The sequence below is a fragment of the Rana temporaria genome, chromosome 4 (genome assembly GCF_905171775.1).
Source record: "Rana temporaria chromosome 4, aRanTem1.1, whole genome shotgun sequence".
Classification (NCBI taxonomy): domain Eukaryota; kingdom Metazoa; phylum Chordata; class Amphibia; order Anura; family Ranidae; genus Rana; species Rana temporaria.
Window position 1 is genome coordinate 113450102 of NC_053492.1, and position 20594 is coordinate 113470695.

Sequence of the window (20594 nt, forward strand, 5' to 3'; positions counted from 1 at the left end):
TATTTAGAAATCAAGGCGGCAGATATATATGTTGCAGATTTTTGGGCCCCTATCTCATCTAGAGTGGAGAGGCAGGGTGGTTGTTATTGTTTAGGGTGGGGAGAAGGTTATTGTTTAGGGTGGAGAGGTGGTGTGTGGCCTTACAATGTCCATCGGTGCCACCTCATCAGTGCCCACCAGCTGAGCGCTCTCGACTCTGTTTCGGTCCCTCCCCTGGCCACAGACAGACGGAGCTCCATTCGTCCCCTGACGTGCTGCACGTCCCGCCTCCGGACTATAACTCACAGGATGCACCGCCGACTTCCTCCACCGGTCAATCTGGAGTTGACCGGGTCTGGACTTGAGTACAATCAAAAGTAAAATTCTGGCTTTGGCAGGTCTTTTTCAGAGATCTGTTGCTTTGCATTTTTGGTGCTCACATTTGTACAAGGGGTCAGGTATATTGTTTCACTAGTTAAGACTTTGTGGGACCTTAACTTAGGTACTTTTCTGTATTGCAGAAACCTCAATTTGACCTGGTCTGGGATATTTGTATAGTTTTGACATGGATGGTTATATTTCTGGTTGCTATTGCTTGTAGAGTCTTAGATGGCTGCTCTTGCCTGTAAATAACCATTCCTGTTGCTCAACTGTGACAAGGTGGATTTGCGGCCTCACCCTTCTTTATTGCCAAACATGGTCGCTTCATTCCATCTTAAAGGAGACTGCTCTTCGCTAAGCAGAATGCACTGACTATCAGTCCCCGCTCTGGTCTGCTCATCCAGTCCTCACTGGGGCACCAGGGTGGGGGGGGGGGGGGCTGTTAGGAGCAGCCGACTCAGGCTTTCAGCAGTGTGCCGGGAGGGTAAGCTAGCTGCCAGTCATATGTTTAGATGTATCCCAAAAATGTTGGGATCCACAGAGATTGGAGAGCCTCTGTGACGTCGGCCATTAGCAGGTTTTAGCCCGCTGTCGACTGATCCTGGGTCACAGAAATGCAAAACTGCACTCTTGTAGCCCACGAGAACAAGCTTTCAGTCACTGGAAGGTGGCAGCCTAACTATTGTAATGGATATAAATGTCTTGTGATGTATTGCACAAAAGAGATTTTACAGGTAAACTAAACTTTATTTTGGCATACATGCTTACTTTTGGACTTGCTTGGCTAAAAAAAAAAGCACGTATGTGCGATACCTGATCGACCTCTGTGGAAGCTGTAAATCGCTGTAGTAGACCGAGCTAGTTCAGTGATGGTCATGGTTATCAGAGTGCTGAGCAACTACATAGCTGGAGATCATGTGACCCCTCACCTCGTCCAATCGGAGAGAATAATTGTGTTTGTGCATTGTGTTCTAAGAATAGTGCTGTGGTTTTGTGCAGAAGAGAAGTTGCTTGGCATAGCACTTGGAAGACTGCAGCCATCACTGTTATTTACAGCTTCCACAGATGTTGATCAGGTATCATGCATGTATACTTGTGGCAAGCTGGCCTAATGTATGTACAGTACATTCATAACGTATTCAGATCCCCCTTTTTTTTTTATTTTTTTTATTTGGTTATGTTTCAGCCTGAAACTGGCTCTTTTTCCTCCAATCACAGGATAAAGAACTGTAATCACCAGCTGTGTCCAATCATAGGTGATCAGTGTAAACAGGATTTGCCAGTTATTGGCAGTCCTTTCCTCCCACTGACTGCGTGTGAGGCAAGGAGAGCCCATAACCTGCAAATCCACGCATCTACACTGGTAATCGGGGCACTGGTCATCTGTGTCCTGATCAGTGGTGCCCCAATTGCCCATCACACATCAGTAAAGGAGAAAAATTACTTATTTAGAGAATTTTATAACAAACTAAAACTTTAGTTTTTTCAAAATTGTCAGTCTTTTTTAATTTGTTTACCAAAAAAATTAAAAGCTCAGTAGTGATTAAATGCCACCAAAAGAAAGCTCAAACTGTCTAAAGAAAAATATATATAAACAAATGTTTTGTTTGGATACAGTGTTCGGAAGGGGGTGAAAGTACCCAGGAGGCAAGTGGTTTAAAATCTGTTAGTTATTTTTTTTTTTTTCTCAATCTACGCAGAGTACCCTGTAATGAAAAAGTGAAAACGGCATTTAAGAAAAGGGGGGGGGGGGGGAATCTTGCATGTACCAAAGTATTCAGACCCTTTTTCTTAGTACTTTGTTGAAGCACCCTCTGGTAGCAATTACAGCCTCAAGTCTTTTTTGGGTGTAACTCGACAAGCCTTGCACACCTAGATTGGGGGATTTTCGGACATTCTTCTGTGCCAGTATTAGAAGAAATCTCTCAAACATGAATAAAGACAAAAACACTTGTAGGAATAGGAAGGATTTAGAACTGCTGACAAAGGGTGTCCCCCCCCCCCTCTTCTTTCTGATCTTACTGTCCTGGTGACTCACCGGGCCACACTTGTTTATGGGCATCGTGGGCAAGAAAGCACAGGATCATCTCCCTGCTATGATCACAAGCAAATAACACAAATTCTCTCACCATGAAAACAAAAATTTGCTTGGTTTTTATATATTATTTTTTATTTTATTGTTTTGTAAATTGCAAAAGTTAGACCAAAATGATTGATACGTTTAGGTAGAAATTCTAGAATTGGAAAATGAATCCAAGTGCTTGGTATTTGGCAGTTAAGTGTGATAAAGGCGTCCTTTTGAGGATTCATTGCATGATCAATTGCTTGCATTTTCTGCTGCGAAGCTCCACCTGCTAGAGTTTAGTTTTGAACATAGGTAGGTGTGTGTGTGTGTGTGTGTGTGTGTGTGTGTGTGTGTGTGTATGTGTGTGTTCATTAGGAAGGTTGTGTGTGTGTGTGTGTGTGTGTGTTCATTAGGAAGGTAGTGTGTGTGTGTGTGTGTGTGTGTTCATTAGGAAGGTAGTGTGTGTGTGTGTGTGTGTGTGTGTGTGTGTTTTTATTAGGAAGGAGTGCAATCTTCTCTTCCGGTAAAGTAATCGTGTTTCTAATTGTCACGTCTCATGTACAGAAGTCTGTTTTGGAGACAGATTATGGTTACCTGTCACTTTACTCAAATAGTCAAATGTACTGTACAAAACATACTTTTGGGAAGCTAATGATAGGGAATCTGTAAGCACTTGAGTTGGCAGCACAGTGGTGTAGTGAGTAGCACTCTCGCCTAACAGTAAAAAGGGTCACTGGTTCAAATCCCAACCACGACGCTACCTGCCTGAAGTTTGCATGTTCTCCCTGTGCCTGCGTGGGTTTCCTCCCACACTCCAAAGACATGCTGGTAGGTTAATTCGCTTCTGCCTAAATTGGCCCTAGTTTATGAATGTGAGTTAGGGACCTTAGATTGTAAGCTCCTTGAGGGTGGGGACTGATGTGAATGTACATTGTATATGTAAAGCGCTGCGTAAATTGACGGCACTATATAAGTACCTAAAATAATTATAATCCAATCTCCTGTTTTTTTATTTTATTTCAGACTTAAGGAAATCCACTAAGAAGCGCAGTGACTCGCCGCCTGCTGAGCTCCCCAGTCTGCGGCGGAGCACACGACAAAAGACCACGGGCTCCTGTGCTAGCACCAGGTATGCAATGAATCATAGCTCGTTTCCACCGATGTTGGTGTTCCATATATTCATGTACTACATCAAAGTATTCATTAGAGAAAAATGGAAATGGGGTTAACAAAACCCTGGGACTTTGAATGGTGTCAGTAAATCAATAATACAAAAATAGTAAATTATTTATTTTACAAAATGGAACAACATTATAGAATAAATATAAGAGAAACCATCCAATGGAAGTAGATGAAGCTCAAGCATGAGCTAGGGACCTATATCGGAATTGCTCAACACGTTTCGCTCTCGATGAGCTTCTTCAGGAGCTTTACAGACGATACTGCAGGTCACAAACAAATTATACAAAGGATAGAACACCAAATTTGTATATTATCATAAATGAATGACAAAACACAAAAAAAATTTGGAAAAGATTTTTTTTTTTTTTCTTTCTAAGTACAATTAAGTATACTTTTTGTAATATATATTGAAGTGCAAACATTTAGGCAAAACTCACCATAGATGGTGAGTCCAAATCGATATAATCAAAAAAACAAATAAAAATAAAAGCAGATCGCATAAAGCCGTAACCAATCCTGGGGTCATGGATCAAGTCCAATCCGTATTCAATAACCAGATCACAGTAAAAGAGCCTAAAAATTTTTTTCACCAATAAAAAAATATCAGCCAAAAATAAATAACTTGTATCGGCACTTAGTTTAGTGAGTATGGTTGGTTAAATAGAAACATACCTGGTTCTGTGATTACAACATAGAATCAATCAGATTTTCCATAGGTTATGGAATGAAGGACATCATAGCTGGAAAAGGAAATGTGTATCCACAGTTTGCTGATGCCCACTATACAAGCAGTGTGCCAAGATACTGTAAAAAATAAAGAGTTTTAAGATCAAACAAAAAGGGCCATAAATCCCATAGGATAAAAGCCCAAGCGATGGCGATTTGTAAAATATAGAATGCCCCAAGGAGAGGAGAGGCCAAATGGAGAATACCTGCCTTGAAAAATGCGATCCGCACTAATGTCAGCGGAGTGAGAGGAAACTACCAACTCTCTCTCTCTCCGCTTGCCGTGTCGGTGACAAATCGTGGCCATCGCCGCGTACTTAAATACCGTTGAGTGCTTGCACTGGATGACCGCATGACACCTGCTGCTGCTTGTTCGTTTTGAGAATAAACAAATTGTATTTGCCGTCTTTTTTGCCTTTTTGAAGCAATATTCTGGATAGAAATTATATTCTCTCTCTGCCCCCCCCCCCCCCCTTTACATTTCCCTCAGTCGGCGAGGCTCTGGCCCGACCAAGCGAGCTGCAGCTGAAGCTCGCCGACAGGAGAAGATGGCTGATCCTGATAACCAAGAGGGTGCCAATTCTTCGGCTGCACGTACAGATGATACCACCCAGGGAGCTGCAGGTACAATGTCTAGTGTGTTCTGTAATGATCTGATATGTTTTAAAATAACAAATGAAAAATTGCTACACCCTATATGTGACGTAGTCAAGTGCAAGTTAACAAGTATAACCAGAGAGCACACTATCAAAAATTTCTCATCAAAATATAATTCTGATATACCTACTTCAAACCCCCCAAACTTTTTTAATTTATTTTTTTTATTATTTATTTAAGCAGAGACCCTAGAGGAAAAAAATGGTGGGTGTTGCATGTTATGCTCGATTAGGTGTTTCCCTGGCTATTTTAGCCAGGGAAAGACAGGTCTGAGACAGGAAGTGATTAAATTATCATCTTTTAGTTTTGTTTGGTGTAGAGAAGGGATATGTAATTAGCGGACCTCCAGCTGTTGCAGAACTACAAGTCCATGAGGCATAGCAAGACTCCGACAGCCACAAGCATGATACGCAGATGGGACTTGTAGTTTTGTAACAGCTGGAGGTCCACTAATTGCATATTCCTGGTGTAGAACATATTAGGGAACCAATATTTCTCGGTCTTCTGCTTGGCTTCCTGAAGCCAGTGGATGTGGTCTCGGACCCCCCCCCCCTCCTTTTGAGTTGAAGGTTTTACATAGTACCTAATAATTTTAAGCACCCCTGTCAGTGTTGAAAGGTTTGTCTCAACTCTCTAAGGCTATGTTTAGCTATGCGGCAAGGTTTCCACACCCCCGAAAATCAATCCATGTTTGTTAAGCGTTGCAGAGGTGTTTGAAAGGCAGGGTGGAGTAGATATGCTTCCCCACATCTTGTTTAAACCCCATAGGTGGCGCACCAACACACCCCCGTTGCATGTGGTTGGCACTTTCGCATTCCCTTGAATGGGTCACAGTTGGCAGTGGTTTTGTCCGCTAAATGTTGAATGAGTGATTAATAAAAAAAGATTTAATCTAATACAGCCAACAAGATACTAAACAAGATAGATTGATCATAGAGTTTACATAGAAGCCTGCATGAAGCTGTCACTTATAACAGACGTGAAAAGGCGGTAGTAATATGTGGACGCTACATACAGGTTACAAAGGATCTAACCAGCATTCTCATATGCAATTAAATTTGTGCATACATTACATAAGAGATTAATTTTGCTTTCCGTAAGCAATGCACGTGTTCAATTTCTGTAACCTATCTTGCTATTGTAGTTGGCAAGCTGAGATCCATTTAACAGGTACTGCATTTTTTTAATGTGCCAACAGCAAGTTTACATGAGCCCTTGCTGCCACATTTGCTGGACAACCTGGTCTGGTAAAGCAAGTTGAAAAAACAGGCTGGACCAACAGGTGAAAATTAGTGGTTGTAAACCTCTGAAATGAAAAATGAGCAGTGCATTTCCCTCCCAAGTATGAACTTGCCACAATCCAATGCACAGTGTGATTTGTCTCTCTTCATTCCTCTATCTGCTTGACTCACTTCTGATGGTTCATGCCGACATCTCGGAATCTCTGGAGATGGGTGCCCCCCCCCCCCTCCAGCACACAGTAACAGCCTCTGCGGTGCATGTTTCTCCATGCGACTGTATAGTGGGGGAGGTGTCCTTTTTCCTCCACTCAGGTCTCAGGATACACTCGGTTCTCTCATCTGTGCTGTCTGATAGCAGATCTCTGCCCCTTTCTGCTGGTAGCTGAGAAACGGATTTTGATCTGTGTTTTTAGGCTGAAGAGGGACCACAGATAAACAGGTTATGTAGTAGGATTGGTTTCATTTGTGTATTACCTGAAGCTAGTCATTCAGAGGGTATATGGAAAGGTTTACAATCACTTAAAAGAAACCAATGCAGCCAACACATCTAAGAATTGGTAGGTGGTAATGCATAATTTTTTTGTTTTTAGGACCATTTCACAGTAAGTGGTAGTTTGTTTTTCTAGGTGACTATACTTTTTATGTGTGTTTAGTCCCAAATCACACTATTATGGTGCGGGAAAACCACATGTGATTTGGACAAAACTTGCTGCATTCTGTGTTCAAATTGCATGTGATTCTTTGCATTGTGATTTGAGCTATTCATTTTGTAAGGCTCAAATCGGATTGCACAGGTGTTTTGGGGTGTCATTACCATAGATGTCCACAGCCGTTCGCATGAACAAAGTAGAATGAGGTACGGGAAGCTCCCAGGAATTGCTGCAAAATGCTGCACCACCTCAGTGTGAACCAGCACTTATTCTGTTTTGCTAAAAAAGTCATTGTCAGGTGTGATGTTGCCTACCAAAGGTTTTGTGTTACTGCAAGACTTGGATGAGTTTCATTTCAGACATTTTCATTTGTGTGTGTGTGTATGAGATATATGTATTATCATAAAGGACAAGCTACATTTAGCTTTTAATTATATTATAATAGCATGACTTACAACTTTGACAGGAGCAACAGGCGAAAGGTCTTCATCTCTTCTCTCCCCTCCAGCCTCTAGCTCTGTAGCTGGTGCTGTGGGGATGACTACATCTGGAGAAAGTGAGAGCGATGACTCTGAAATGGGGCGGCTACAAGGTAACCACACACAATGCATTCCTATACCCAGCCACACATTTAGATATAAATGCAGTCATAGCAGATAATAGAAAATGTTAACACTATGGAGGAAATTCAATAAAACCCTAACACCTACTATTAAAATGGCATGCGCCAGATTCAAAAATCCTTACCATCCGTTTCGATGGCTTTACTGACACAATGGGGGTTATTTACTAAAGGCAAATCCACTTTGCACTACAAGTGAAGATCTGAAATGAGGGGAAGCTCTGCTGATTTTATCATCCAATCATGTACAAGCAAAAATGCTGTTTTTTTTTTTTCTCCCCTTGCATGTCCCCCTTGGATCTACAGTGACTGCACTTCCAAGTGCACTTGCAGTCCAAAGTGGATTTGCCTTTTGTAAATAAGCCCCAGTGTGATGTGTTCAGGTAGTTCTTAATGGAACTAAAATTCAAAAGAGTCCCTACCAGTTTGTAGGTAACTAATGCAGAGGTGCAACAGAATTCTCTAGTGTCGTGGACACTCTTTATGACTTCCCCTGCAAATGTTTTTTCTGTGGTTTATGGTTTTGTCAACAATTGGCATCATTTTTTTGTGAAAGAGGAGTCCTAACTTCAGAGTGTCTTGCACAAGTACTTTAACACTACATTTCACATAATAGAGAGAAACTTTGCTCAGAAAGTCCTTGCAAGTAAAATACCTTAGAATGGAGTCAAGTACACCTACCCTGTCATTGATTCAGTAAACACAGATGTATTTATATTACAGCACTGTCAACCCACTGATTACCCCTATGTACATATGGAACATATTTATTTTTTCCTTTTAAGGCCTCATGCACACTGGACGTTTTTGGATGTTTTTGGCAGCAGATGTGTGTTTTTTTTTTTCTACAGTCATTAAACTCTCCATGTTATCCTATGTGTCTATGCACACATAGGCTGTTATCAGCAGTTTTGGGCAGTGGCGTTTTTGAGCAGTAAATAACAAAACTAGTGGGTTCTAAAAGACGTTTTTCAGCTGTAAAAACGTCACTCACCAACGTTTTTTAATGTTTTTCATCCATTGGAAAAATAAATAATTTCTTCACCTAAACGCGAAAACTTTGAAAAAAGCTGAAAATAGTTGAAAAACTTACTGCAAAGCTACTGGCATTTTTATAATGTTATTTTAACGTCCAGTGTGCATGAGTCCTTAAAGCAAGCTCAGATAATGGTATTCCTGCATACACGTGGCACACAATTCTTGATGACGGAGCAAAGCATTGTTTTTTTTTTTTGCTCGCCCATCTGTGTCATTTAGAGTTTTGTGAATGGGGAAACAACAAGTACCAACAGCCTTTGCGGCTGTAGGCTTGTAGTTCTCGATGAATGCTATTGCGCTCATTGTTTAACTGCCTGCTAGTACGAGGTACAAGCAGATAGACTGACATGTCTGCAGGAGTCTTGCATGGCACCGTCAATCTTCTGATTGTGGATGCAATGCTTTCCAGGCTCCTAGTGTTAAAAAAACAAACACTTTCTTTTTGTACCCGCAAAAGTTGTACTTTTTTTTTTTTTTTTTTTTATGTTGGTAAAGTGATAAAACAACAATTTTAGTTATTGCAGGTTCTCACTCATTGGATGTGCTGACTGCATTAGTTTTTGTTGTTTTTTGGGGCTTTTTTCAATTTTTCACCTGGTTATCTGGCCAGTAAAACCTCTTGCATTGGCATGCCTACACTCTGGATAAATGGGCACAGAGACACCTTTGGACAACACAATTGTCAGTCTTGAGGAAGTGAGTGTTGTATGACCAAAAAAATTTAAACCAAACTCTGGCTAACACTTTTTAGGCAGTTACCGTAAGCGCTTTCTTTTGTTCCCTTTTGGTATAAAGGTTTTACATGAATAAAACCTGACAATTGTAAGCACCCCTTTTAGTCTTGGGCAGGCCATACATGGCATGAATTCCTTTCCTGCAACCATGGGTTTCCTCCTGCAACCACTGTTGACGGGGAATCCCTCCCACCGAGCCGTTGTGTTCCCCGGGTGGGTGGGGGCTGTACCTGCCGGGAAAAAGACTGTGATCATTGCTAGCGGCTATACCAACCGCTAGCAATAATATGTAAAATCCAGCAGGCTGGTTGTACCCAAGTTGATAAATTCAGCCTGCCCATACATGATTCGAATCTTCAGCAATAACCGGCTGAGATTCAAACAGTCTATGGACCGGCTTTAGAGGTTTGAGACAAACCGTTTTACTATATCTGCAGGATGGCTTGTTTTGTTGAAAATCGGACTCCCTGGCTGGATCACCAGGTGAAAGTATAAGCCGAAGGAAAATGAATACAGCCATTGCATCTAAGAATTGATTATCTGCAATATAATGTTTGCCTTTTGGTTTAATCCTGCTTTAAAATCACTACCATTGTTATACGACTTGGTCATATGAGCAGCCTAAATTGCTTATCATTGACCTATAATTACCACTAGCTAGTAATTTTCAGATCGGAGAGCAATATGTTATTCTATCATTGGGCAAAAAAAACATGGTCATTTTCAATAACGTTCAGCTCCTTTTTGATTTATAAAGTAATTGGTTACAGGTTTCATTGTAGCAGCAACCAGCACCCTAATTCTTGCATTCAAGGACATTAGACAGTTTAGGTCTTAAAGTTCTAAATATTGAATCTGATCGGTTACAGAAGTCGCTTTTTGTAATTCTTATAAATGTATACACCTGCATTTGACTGTATCTTCAATGCTTCCAGAATGATCACCTTTAAATGTTAACTATATCCATAATCTTGCAGCACTTCTTGAGGCACGTGGCCTCCCCCCTCATTTGTTTGGCCCCCTTGGACCTCGCATGTCTCAGCTCTTCCATCGGACAATTGGAAGTGGTGCAAGTAAGTTTTTTTTTTGTATATATGTGTATGTATATATGTGTATGTATGTGTGTGTGTGTGTGTGTGTGTATATATATATATATATATATATATATATATATATATATATATATATATATATATATATTCATGTTTATAAAGAGATTGTAGGGAATTCAATAAAGCAGTTTCAACTTTTTTTTTTCTTGGAGTGCCTACTTTAAAACCGCATGCACCTAATACGTAAAAAGCCCTGTGACAGTTTGCAAAGCTTTAGAATTTGTTGCCATGGCTTCCGATTTAAAGATGATCATCTAGACTAGGGATGGGCCAAACGCTGACTTTTCATACAGGAAGGCACTAGTACGCATAGTGGGGCACTTTGAGCTGGGAAGCTGTCGTGAATATTAAAAGGAAAAAAAATGCTTTCAAAAATTATTTTGAAATGAATTTAAATTTGTGCAGCAACTCTTCTGTGAGATACTACACACGGTAAAATAATTATTCTGCCAAAAGGAGTCCTGCTCTCATGTAAAAAAATACATAGGCAGACTAAAACTATATCCCATATAAAAATTGTGTGAGCAGTTTATAGCTAGTTTTCCTAAATCTTACGATCTACAGAGCTGGAATGAGTTAAGCGATATATGGTCAAGTTACTTTTTTCATAAAAATCATGCTACAAGTCGCATTCCCATTCCTGTATGCACAAAAGCTTCCTGGGATTCTCCTCAGATTGGAGCAGTTTTCTAAAGCACCGAAATGGAATGCATGACTGGGCCATTCGTAGCACACAACTTCTCAGAGGGTGTGAGGGAGGACGGGAGTTATCAAATCATGAACAAAGTGATGGCATTGCCTGTATTGCCAAGCATCCATAGGAAATCTGCCATATTGCTCTCGCAGAGAAGCCATTGAACAAACCTACCACTTCACACCTCACCATCCATTGCCCATGACTAAAAGAAGGTAAAATGCTCTCCAGGGGGTGAACCCCCCCTTGCCTAGCGGTGCAAGGGGGTAGACGGAAGCCATGCGCCCAGTCTTATTCATGGCATTCCGAATATGCACCTTGTGTATAATAGTAGGAGACACTACAGCTTATGAGGGCTAAATCATGGGGGATTAGACAAATTCGCCCAGCTAGAATTTTCTGCAAAGGGACCCACAGTTTGTCCTTCACATGACAGTCCAAAATCGATTGGGGGGCAATAACATTACAATCGCAACGCATGTCTGGGATAGCTGTGTAATTAAGAAAAATAAACTTCTATTTCTCTTTTTGTCCATGGACAGACATGGCTCCTTTAGTCTTGACAAAGTGGGTTATGTTCCGTCTATTAGGAGAGGGTCCTCTCCTAATGGACGGAACATAACCCACTTTGTCAAGACTATAGGAGCTGTGTCTGTCCATGGACGACAGAGAAAACTTTTTTTACGGTGAGTACAAAAAATCCTATTTTTTGAGGCCTTGCTTAATTTACAGCATTTTTTTTTTCCTAAAACATTTGCACAGTAGTGCAGGTTGGTGTTTCGTGGGCTTTTTAGCGTCAAACTCTTGTTTCGTAAACTTGCAAAGATGCCATCTGGTCTTCTGTTCATTCTGGCTCTCGAAAGCTGTGTACGATAGATTTTGAAATCTATATTTTTCGTCCGATTTTCTGATTGTGTGTACAGGCCTTAAGATGCTGCTGTTTAATGTGTTTTGGCGGTGATGCATGTATATAGGCACATTAAGGAAATTGTTTTGCATTTTCCTGCAGGCTCCAAGGCTCAACAACTGCTACAGGGTCTTCAAGCCACAGATGAGAGCCAGCAGCTTCAAGCAGTCATTGAGATGTGCCAACTGCTGGTGATGGGAAATGAAGAGACTCTTGGAGGGTTCCCAGTAAAGAATGTAGTGCCCGCACTGGTAAGAGAAATTCATTTTAAGCTGTGTGCTTTTTTTGATTAGAATTTTTATATTTTCTATGGGATGTTTAATTCCCCCATTTATATCCTTGCACAAGATTTGTCTGGGAGGAGAAGTGGGACTTATATTTGTTGCAAAACCAGTGCTGCTGATATTTTATATATGTGGTTTTCTGTCATTTCAGATCACTTTGCTGCAGATGGAGCACAACTTTGACATTGTAAGTACTGTAATGTCAGACCTGCTGAATCGGGTACTTTTTTGGAGTTTTAGACCCCTTTCACACGGAGGCAGTTTTCAGGTGTTTTATCTCTAGAAATGGTGCCTCCCATTCATTTCAGTGACTTTTTACACTGGGGCAGTGCACTTGCGGGACGTTGGGAAAATTCCTGCAGGCAGCATCTTTGGAGCAGTTTGCGAGCGCTGTATTTAGCGCTTCCAAAATGCCCTGCCCATTGAAATGAATGGTAAGTGCTTTGGAAGCGCCACCACATGGGCGCATTTATCCTCTTCTTTGAGCTGAACAGCGCCAAAGCGCTGCTAAAACTGACTGCGCTTTAACGCTGCCACAGGCCCCAAGTGTAAAAGGGGTCTTCAGGGTTTGGTGGTGTTTATACTGAGAAAGCTTGTGCACTTGGAAATAAAATGGCTTGCGTCACTTGCATTATTTTAACAAAACTATACAACCACTAAAACTTATGGCTCAAAAATGCTTATAAAAACTGATTGGCCAAGTTTTGTAGCGTTTGAGCTTTTTACAGCTGAAAAACTCCTATCAAAACCCAGTAGTTTGGGGGGGGGGGGGGGGGGGGGGGGGGGGGGGGGGTTTCAGCCACAAAACACCTATACCAAAAATGCTGAATAAAAGCCTATGTGTATGGACACCTAGGATGACATGCGGGGGAGTTCACTGGCTGTGGAAAAACGATGCCTAAAGCAAAAAACGCCCAGCGTGGATGAGTATTGACTGCATCTTAACTTAATAAAGTATTTTTATATCCTATATTTGTAAATATGATGCATCAGAATGCCAGCCTAGCTCACAATCTTTTATTTTATTTTTATGTCGTGTCAAAGCAGTAAGTGCAAGAGCATCCTGATGCATGTTTGACCAATTATTGGCTAATATTTGGCCACAAAATGAGGAGACCTGGTTAACTGCATGAAGCAAAGGATTTGGCGTGCCATAAATATATTTTAAGGGATATTGACATCAGTAAACCATACATAAGACAGGAACACCTAGGAACAGTCCAAGACAGTTTGACCTGCTCTTTTACTAAGCAAGACTACAAACCGTTTTTAGTGGAGGGGAATTTGTACAACAACCCCATAGTGTAAAGCAGGGGTTGACAAATTTGCTTGGAATCTAGGAGCCAGCTAAAAAAAGTTAGGAGCCAAAAAACGCGCCCGTCCCGACGAGCTTGCGTACAGAAGCGAACACATACGTGAGTAGCGCCCGCATATGTAAACGGTGTTCAAACCACACATGTGAGGTATCGCCGCGATTGGTAGAGTGAGCAATAATTCTAGCCCTAGACCTTCTCTGTAACTCAAAACATGCAACCTGTAGAATTTTTTAAATGTCGCCTATGGAGATTTTAAAGGGTAAAAGTTTTTCGCCATTCCACGAGCGGACGTAATTTTGAAGCGTGACATGTTGGGTATCATTTTACTCGCCGTAACATTATCTTTCATAATATTAAAAAAATGGGGATAACTTTACTGTTGTCTTATTTTTTAATTAAAAAAAGTGTAATTTTTTCCCAAAAAAGTGCGCTTGTAAGACCGCTGCGCGAATACGGCGTGACAAAGTATTGCAACGATCGCAATTTTATTCTCTAGGGTGTTAGGATAAAAAATATATATAATGTTTGGGGGTTCTAATTAGAGGGAAGAAAATGGCAGTGAAAAATAGTGAAAAATTACATTAGAATTGCTGTTTAACTTGTAATGCTTAACTTGTAATACCAACGGCCACCACCAGATGGCGCCAGCTTACACATCTGGTGGTAATAACTTGTAATACCAACGGCTCACCACCAGATGGTGCCAGCTCACCAAATAAAAAAAATGTTTATTTTATTTTTTTTGCCCCCCCTTCCAAGCCAAGTCGCCAGGACCCTATTTCTAGTCGCCATGGCGACCTGGCGCCCGGGATTTGTCGAGCCCTGGTGTAAAGGAAAACATCTGCTTGTCCTCCCCCAGAATAGCCCAAACAAACTATTTCCTTCACTGTGTGTCCGCTGAGTGAGCTGTATAAACTACATGTAGCCTCAGCTACATACAGTACAGCACTGTATTCCAGGTGTGGGACGAGACCTTCCTGTCTGACACGCAACAAAATGGCGTTGGCTGTGTGACTTTCAGCCATTCATTGGGCAGCTTTGTATTCTATCAATTAATATCTCCTTTACTACAAAGAAGGGAAAAAAAATACCTGTTGCTTTTTATAAAATTGTTGGTAAATAATATATCTTTATCAAATGAATAGTGTTTGTTACCCCAACACTTCATATTCCTGATGGGTGCCTGCTGTACCATGTACTTGTATGAGAAAGTATCCTGTTCTTTTTGTATTGCTTTCTTTGTGTGAAATCCCTGGTGTTTCTAGCCTCTGCTTTCCCATTGAACAACTGACCACACGAAGCAGGAGAGCACATTGTGGTCAGTTTTCTAAGTGTGCTGGAAAATTTTTGTACTCTCCACCATTGATCAGACTTCTCCTGACACCCCCCCCCTGGCACCTGTTGCTGTCAATTGCAGCCTGTGAGCAGGGGGCAGAGCCAAAACGCACTGTGTGTTAACAGAAGCACACAATGTGGCTAGGTATTGAGCCTGCACAAGTATCCCCATATCAAGCGGCTTGCTATAGGGTCATTCTGAAGGCAGGAGGAGCCAGAATGGTGGAGACCCCAGAAAAGGAAAATCTGGGCTGCTTTATGCAAAACCATTGCAGAGAGCAGGCAAGTATGGCATGTTTGTTTTAAAAGAGAAAAAAATCCAATGTTTACCACAACTTTAAGGAAAACTCAGCATCTGAACCTAGAGAAGCTGGAAGATGATAGACTGGAGGTAATATAAGGCATTACAATCAAATTTTAAAGTAAAAGTTTACCAGTATTGTGCATGATATTTAAAATTATTATATCCATGAAAAGTCTCACACTTTTTTTATATAAGAGTTTTATATCCCCCTCCGTCCTTCATATACTGTAGCTTCATGGTTGACCCCCAGTTAAAATACCCACATATCTTACTATTTATGTGTGTGTGTATATGTATATGTATGTGTGTGTGTGTGTGTGTGTGTGTGTGTATATACACATATATATATATATATATATATATATATATATATATATATATATATATATATATATATATATATATATATATATATATATATATATATATATATATATATATATATATATATATATATATAAATATATATATATATATATATATATATATATAAATATATATATATATATATATATATAAATATATATATATATATATATATATATATAAATATATATATATATATATATATATATATAAATATATATATATATATATATATATATAAATATATATATATATATATATAAATATATATATATATATATAAATATATATATATATATATATAAATATATATATATATATATATAAATATATAAATATAAATGTGTGTGTGTGTATATATTAAAGATTAATTCCTTGCTTAATCGTTAATTTTTTATTTTTTTTGATCGGTACTCGCCTCTCAGCCAGTTCCGGGTCTTTGGCGAGTTCCGTCGGCGATCCGGTGATGTCACGTCACCGGACTCCTCCCACTTCCCCATTTTTGCATCTGTGGAGCAGGAGGATGCATCAGGCTCCATGAGGGGAAGGGGGCAAAAAGGGAAACGTTCTGTGAGGACTTCAAAATCTCCACTGTTAACAGTGTGACGGAAAGAGATCCTTGGGGTTTTATATAAAAGTTAGACAGTAAACAACAATAGCGAGCAATGAAAGCAATGTTGCAGTTAAGCATGTAAGCGGAAATTTAAGCAAGCATTTTATTTAAAGCGGAGTTCCGGCCACAATTTCACTTTTTAAATATAAATACCCCTGTAATACACGAGCTTAATGTATTCTAGTAAAGTTAGTCTGTAAACTAAGGTCCGTTTTGTTAGGTTGTTACAGCATTTAGACACTTTATAAAATAGAAATTCACTGGGGCCATCTTAAGTGTGGGCATCATGAAGCCAGACTGTATGACTTCCTGGATTTCAGCCTTGCAGATCTCGCACATGCTCAGTGCTGCACAAGCAGTGTCAGATCAGGTTTCAGCACCTGTGCTGTCCAAGTCACATGATTCTTTGAGACTGGGGAGTGCACAGACTCCTGGAAAGTTACACCCACTACATTCCCAGGAGTCTGTGCGGTGTAGGTTAGGAAGCATTAAGCACCTAGGTGCAGGAAGAGGGAAGATTAACTATTCTGCCTAGCAACAACACTTTGAAGGCATCTAAAAGGACTAATGAAATTTTTTTAAAACTACTGATGTAATTTTATATTTATGGGTGGAACTCCACTTTAAGCTAACTGCTGATGGCAAAGTAGATGATGGCAACAAAGTTTACTGCATTCACTGCAATAAACAATTGGCTTTCCGTGGTTCAAATACATAGCTGACGTACCACCTACAGCACAAACATCCACTCAAGTATCAACAATTACTTGCGTCAGTGCTACAGTTTGAATTTAAAACGTATTTGTGTGAAGTTAAGTTATGGATTGTGGAAACTAGCTAGTGTCGGGTGATTGTATATAGTGTATACCACATTTACCACTGACTAATCCAGAGTTGCAATGCAAGGAGAACAGCTAAAAGTAGTTGGATCTGTATGTGCGTTTATAATAAATAGAAAAAAAAGCAATTAATCGAACACAAATTTGAATCAGTTACAGCCCGAATAATAAAAAAATATATACAATATTGTGTATGTATACATTCGCTGTTTCACAGTATAAATTAGCCCCCTTATAGTAATCTGCTGTTTTTGTACAATAAAGGGATAGTTTTTGTTTGACCCCATCATGACCGATAAAAAAAAGCATCCTCCTGCTACTAAATGTTTTAGTGACAGCAGGGATGGGTAGCTTTTGTATCAAGCTACCTGCCTATGACACAGGAGCCTGTCTTGAATAATATAATGCACTCCTAAGTTTTTTTAGGTCCTTTTTTGATTTTGTGTTATATATAATCATACACACACACAAAAATAATAATAATTAAATTAAATATATATATAATTAAAACATTTTTTATGAGAGTGGATTTAATACTTTGTTCCCAACCATATAGCTGGTTATTTATATGTACCACTACATTTAGCTATTCAAATTATATATATATATATAATTTATTAAATTTATTATTTTATTTTATTTTTTTATAAACGTTGCATTATGATTAATTCATACACCACTCTAATTGGTCAACAAATCAATTTTATTTACATTTCTTCAGTTGTTTTCTGGTTTGTGGCCTAGGCCAAAATGATGTCATACATCCCATGAGTCTTCATTGTGGTGTTTTTATTTTATCTGGAGGAGGGTAGATGGATGGGGGGGGGGGGGGGGGGGCTTTTCTCATCCTCACTGCATGCTTGAGCTAATGGATCCCAGAAAGTATATGCTACATGGATCATCTGCTCTTACTCAAGGTGATCATGACTTGAAATGCTCGTCGGGGGGGCGTTCAGAGTGATTGGTCAACAAAATGATGCATGGGGTCATGGATGGGTATGTTTTGAATATTAATGTGAAAAAAATACAAATTTCAGTTTGTGGTGCCCATATACAGTTCCACTTTAAAGCAACTGTAGACTAATTGTAGAGTTTTTAGTTTGGGCTATATCCATTTTGTTCCATCTAGAAATAAGAGGTGTCCCTTTTTTATTTTATTTTTAGATGAACCATGCATGTCGAGCCTTAACCTATATGATGGAGGCACTGCCAAGGTCCTCTGCTGTGGTGGTTGATGCGATCCCTGTGTTCCTAGAGAAGGTAGGGGTTTATCTGTCCTTCCATATCTGGAATAGAATGCGCTGGTCCTGACAAACGGCTAGCTTACACTTTTTTTTTTTTTTTGCAATGTTACAGTTGCAGGTGATTCAGTGTATAGATGTGGCAGAACAGGCGCTCACTGCTCTGGAAATGTTATCCCGCAGGCACAGTAAAGCCATCCTACAAGCTGTAAGTATCACTTTCTGCTACTTATATTTTTGTGCTGCCTTTGCGGTCACCTGGGCTTGTATTTGTAAACCAAAATGTGCACATATTAATGGGTTTTCAATTTTACAGGGAGGACTTGCTGATTGCCTCCTGTATCTAGAGTTCTTCAGCATCAATGCTCAGAGGAATGCTTTAGCCATAGCAGCCAACTGCTGCCAGAGCATCAGTCCAGATGAGTTCCACTTTGTTGCTGACTCTTTGCCACTGCTCACACAGCGATTGACCCATCAGGTGAGAAACTGTACTGTTGCTACTGTATAATAATTGTTTTGAATATAAGCCAGCAGTAAAATATGCATATGATTAACACAAGTTGAATAATTAGACTACCAATAGGTTATCTTAATAAAGTGTTGTTGAATTCAGAGCTCCTGTAATAATATATCCAGCACCCAAAAAGGAAACATTTCATTTAATTTTAAATGAAAAGTTGTTAAAAAAATGTAAAATTCTGCCTTAATCTTTGCCTGGAAGTATTTCAGTTTCATCTTTGGACATCTTCATTGCTAGGCTTAAGATTTTTTAACTCCTCCTTTGCATGTGCACAGGGGTAAGTCATCCCAGCACCAAGGCATGCGGAGAATGTACACAAAGTCTGGCAAAGTGTACATTTAGTTAAAAATAACTTTTATTGCAAAAAAGTAGTGTTTCTTCTTCAATAAACGCCCACCCGCCAGAAAACTTCAACACTTTTTACTATAGTTTTCTTATAGAAACATAAAGAAGTTAGTTATGGCATGGAATTTCCCACAGCTGACTTTATGAAGTTCTCAAACTAGGACTTCAGTTGCCTCCTCTTTATAGGGGAAACAAGTGGCATTGTAATAGTATAAGGGTGCCTGCTGTATAAACTAGGTGGGTGTTCACTTTCTTCTTTCAGAAGTAGTTTCTCAGTCACTTCAAGTTGTGGGTCATAACATTTTCAAGTTAACAATATTCCCAAAGCTTCTTTTGATATCTGCAGGTGCATTTTTTTTCTTCTGATCAGGGAGACCGTTGGTCTTAGGCTGGCCATGCACACTGCGAATGTCTGCCAAGATTTGAACGGGCAGGCTGAATGTACCACGTTGATCGACCAGCCTGCTGTTTTCGCTTGCGACCATCACAAGCGGCTGTTATAGCTACTAGCAAAATTGGTCTTTTCACAACAGAAACTACTTTCCCCCACCTGTGGTTGCAGGAAAGAAATGTTCTCCGTGTATGGCCCACCTAACACAAACCACATCTGTCTCCCTCTTAAAAATTTGTGTGTATATATATATATATATATATATATATATATATATATATATATATATATATATATATATATTTTAAAGCCTCCTAGTACACAGTGTAGCGTGCATGCATATACGTTATCATAAATGGCATCACACTTGAGGTATTGCCACAATAGAGCAGTAATTTTAGGGCAATAATTACTGATAACCTGTAAAGGCTTTTAAAGCATTGCGTATGGAGAATTTTAGGTGCCATTTCATGGGCACACACTATTTTAAGGCTCAACGTTTTTAGTATCTATTTACTTGCTGCAACTTTTTTGGTTAAAAAAATATATTTATGGGTATTAAATTTATGTTTTACTGAAATTCATTTTAGTGTATTTTTTTTCCTTTTAAAATATGCAAATGATTAAAAAAATACAAAACCCCCTTTTTAATTTGCCTCCAAGCCATGGTCTTGTGATCATCCAGCATTGGGTCCTTCTCTTTTTACTTCCTGACTGGGTCCTTCCAGGTGTCCACATCACAGGCTGCAATTGCCATGAATGTCCGAGTAAGAGCAATAATTCTAGGGCCAATAATCATGATGAATAAAGTGTTTTTTTTTTTTTGTTTTTTTTTAAGCATTACCTATGGAATACTATAGATACTGTAGTCGTACCCAATATTAAATCTTGACACACTTTATATCTACCTGATGCAACATCTTATTTTACCAACAAAAATATTGGGCAATGTGTTTTGTGTGCACGAACAGTCATTTTTTGTTTTATTATTTCCCCGAAAAGTTGTTTGATAAACTGCTACTCAGATATCCTGTGACATAAAAAATATTGCA

The 20594-nt window shown here is 39.5% G+C and overlaps 1 protein-coding gene across 11 annotated transcripts in view; it reads left to right on the forward strand.

The window, feature by feature from the left end:
* The window catches only part of TRIP12 (thyroid hormone receptor interactor 12), a 146284-nt gene that overhangs the window by 52256 nt on the left and 73434 nt on the right, over positions 1-20594 (forward strand). For 5 of the 11 annotated variants that reach the window (XM_040348815.1, XM_040348816.1, XM_040348819.1 and 2 more), the window contains 9 exons: positions 3449-3554; positions 4824-4957; positions 7348-7473; positions 10253-10348; positions 12091-12239; positions 12424-12459; positions 18210-18305; positions 18402-18494; positions 18603-18764. In XM_040348815.1, the coding sequence (XP_040204749.1) occupies positions 3449-3554; positions 4824-4957; positions 7348-7473; positions 10253-10348; positions 12091-12239; positions 12424-12459; positions 18210-18305; positions 18402-18494; positions 18603-18764 (998 nt within the window). The remainder of the gene's footprint in view (positions 1-3448; positions 3555-4823; positions 4958-7347; positions 7474-10252; positions 10349-12090; positions 12240-12423; positions 12460-18209; positions 18306-18401; positions 18495-18602; positions 18765-20594) is intronic. The other 6 variants (XM_040348817.1, XM_040348818.1, XM_040348823.1 and 3 more) reach the window with 2 other exon arrangements.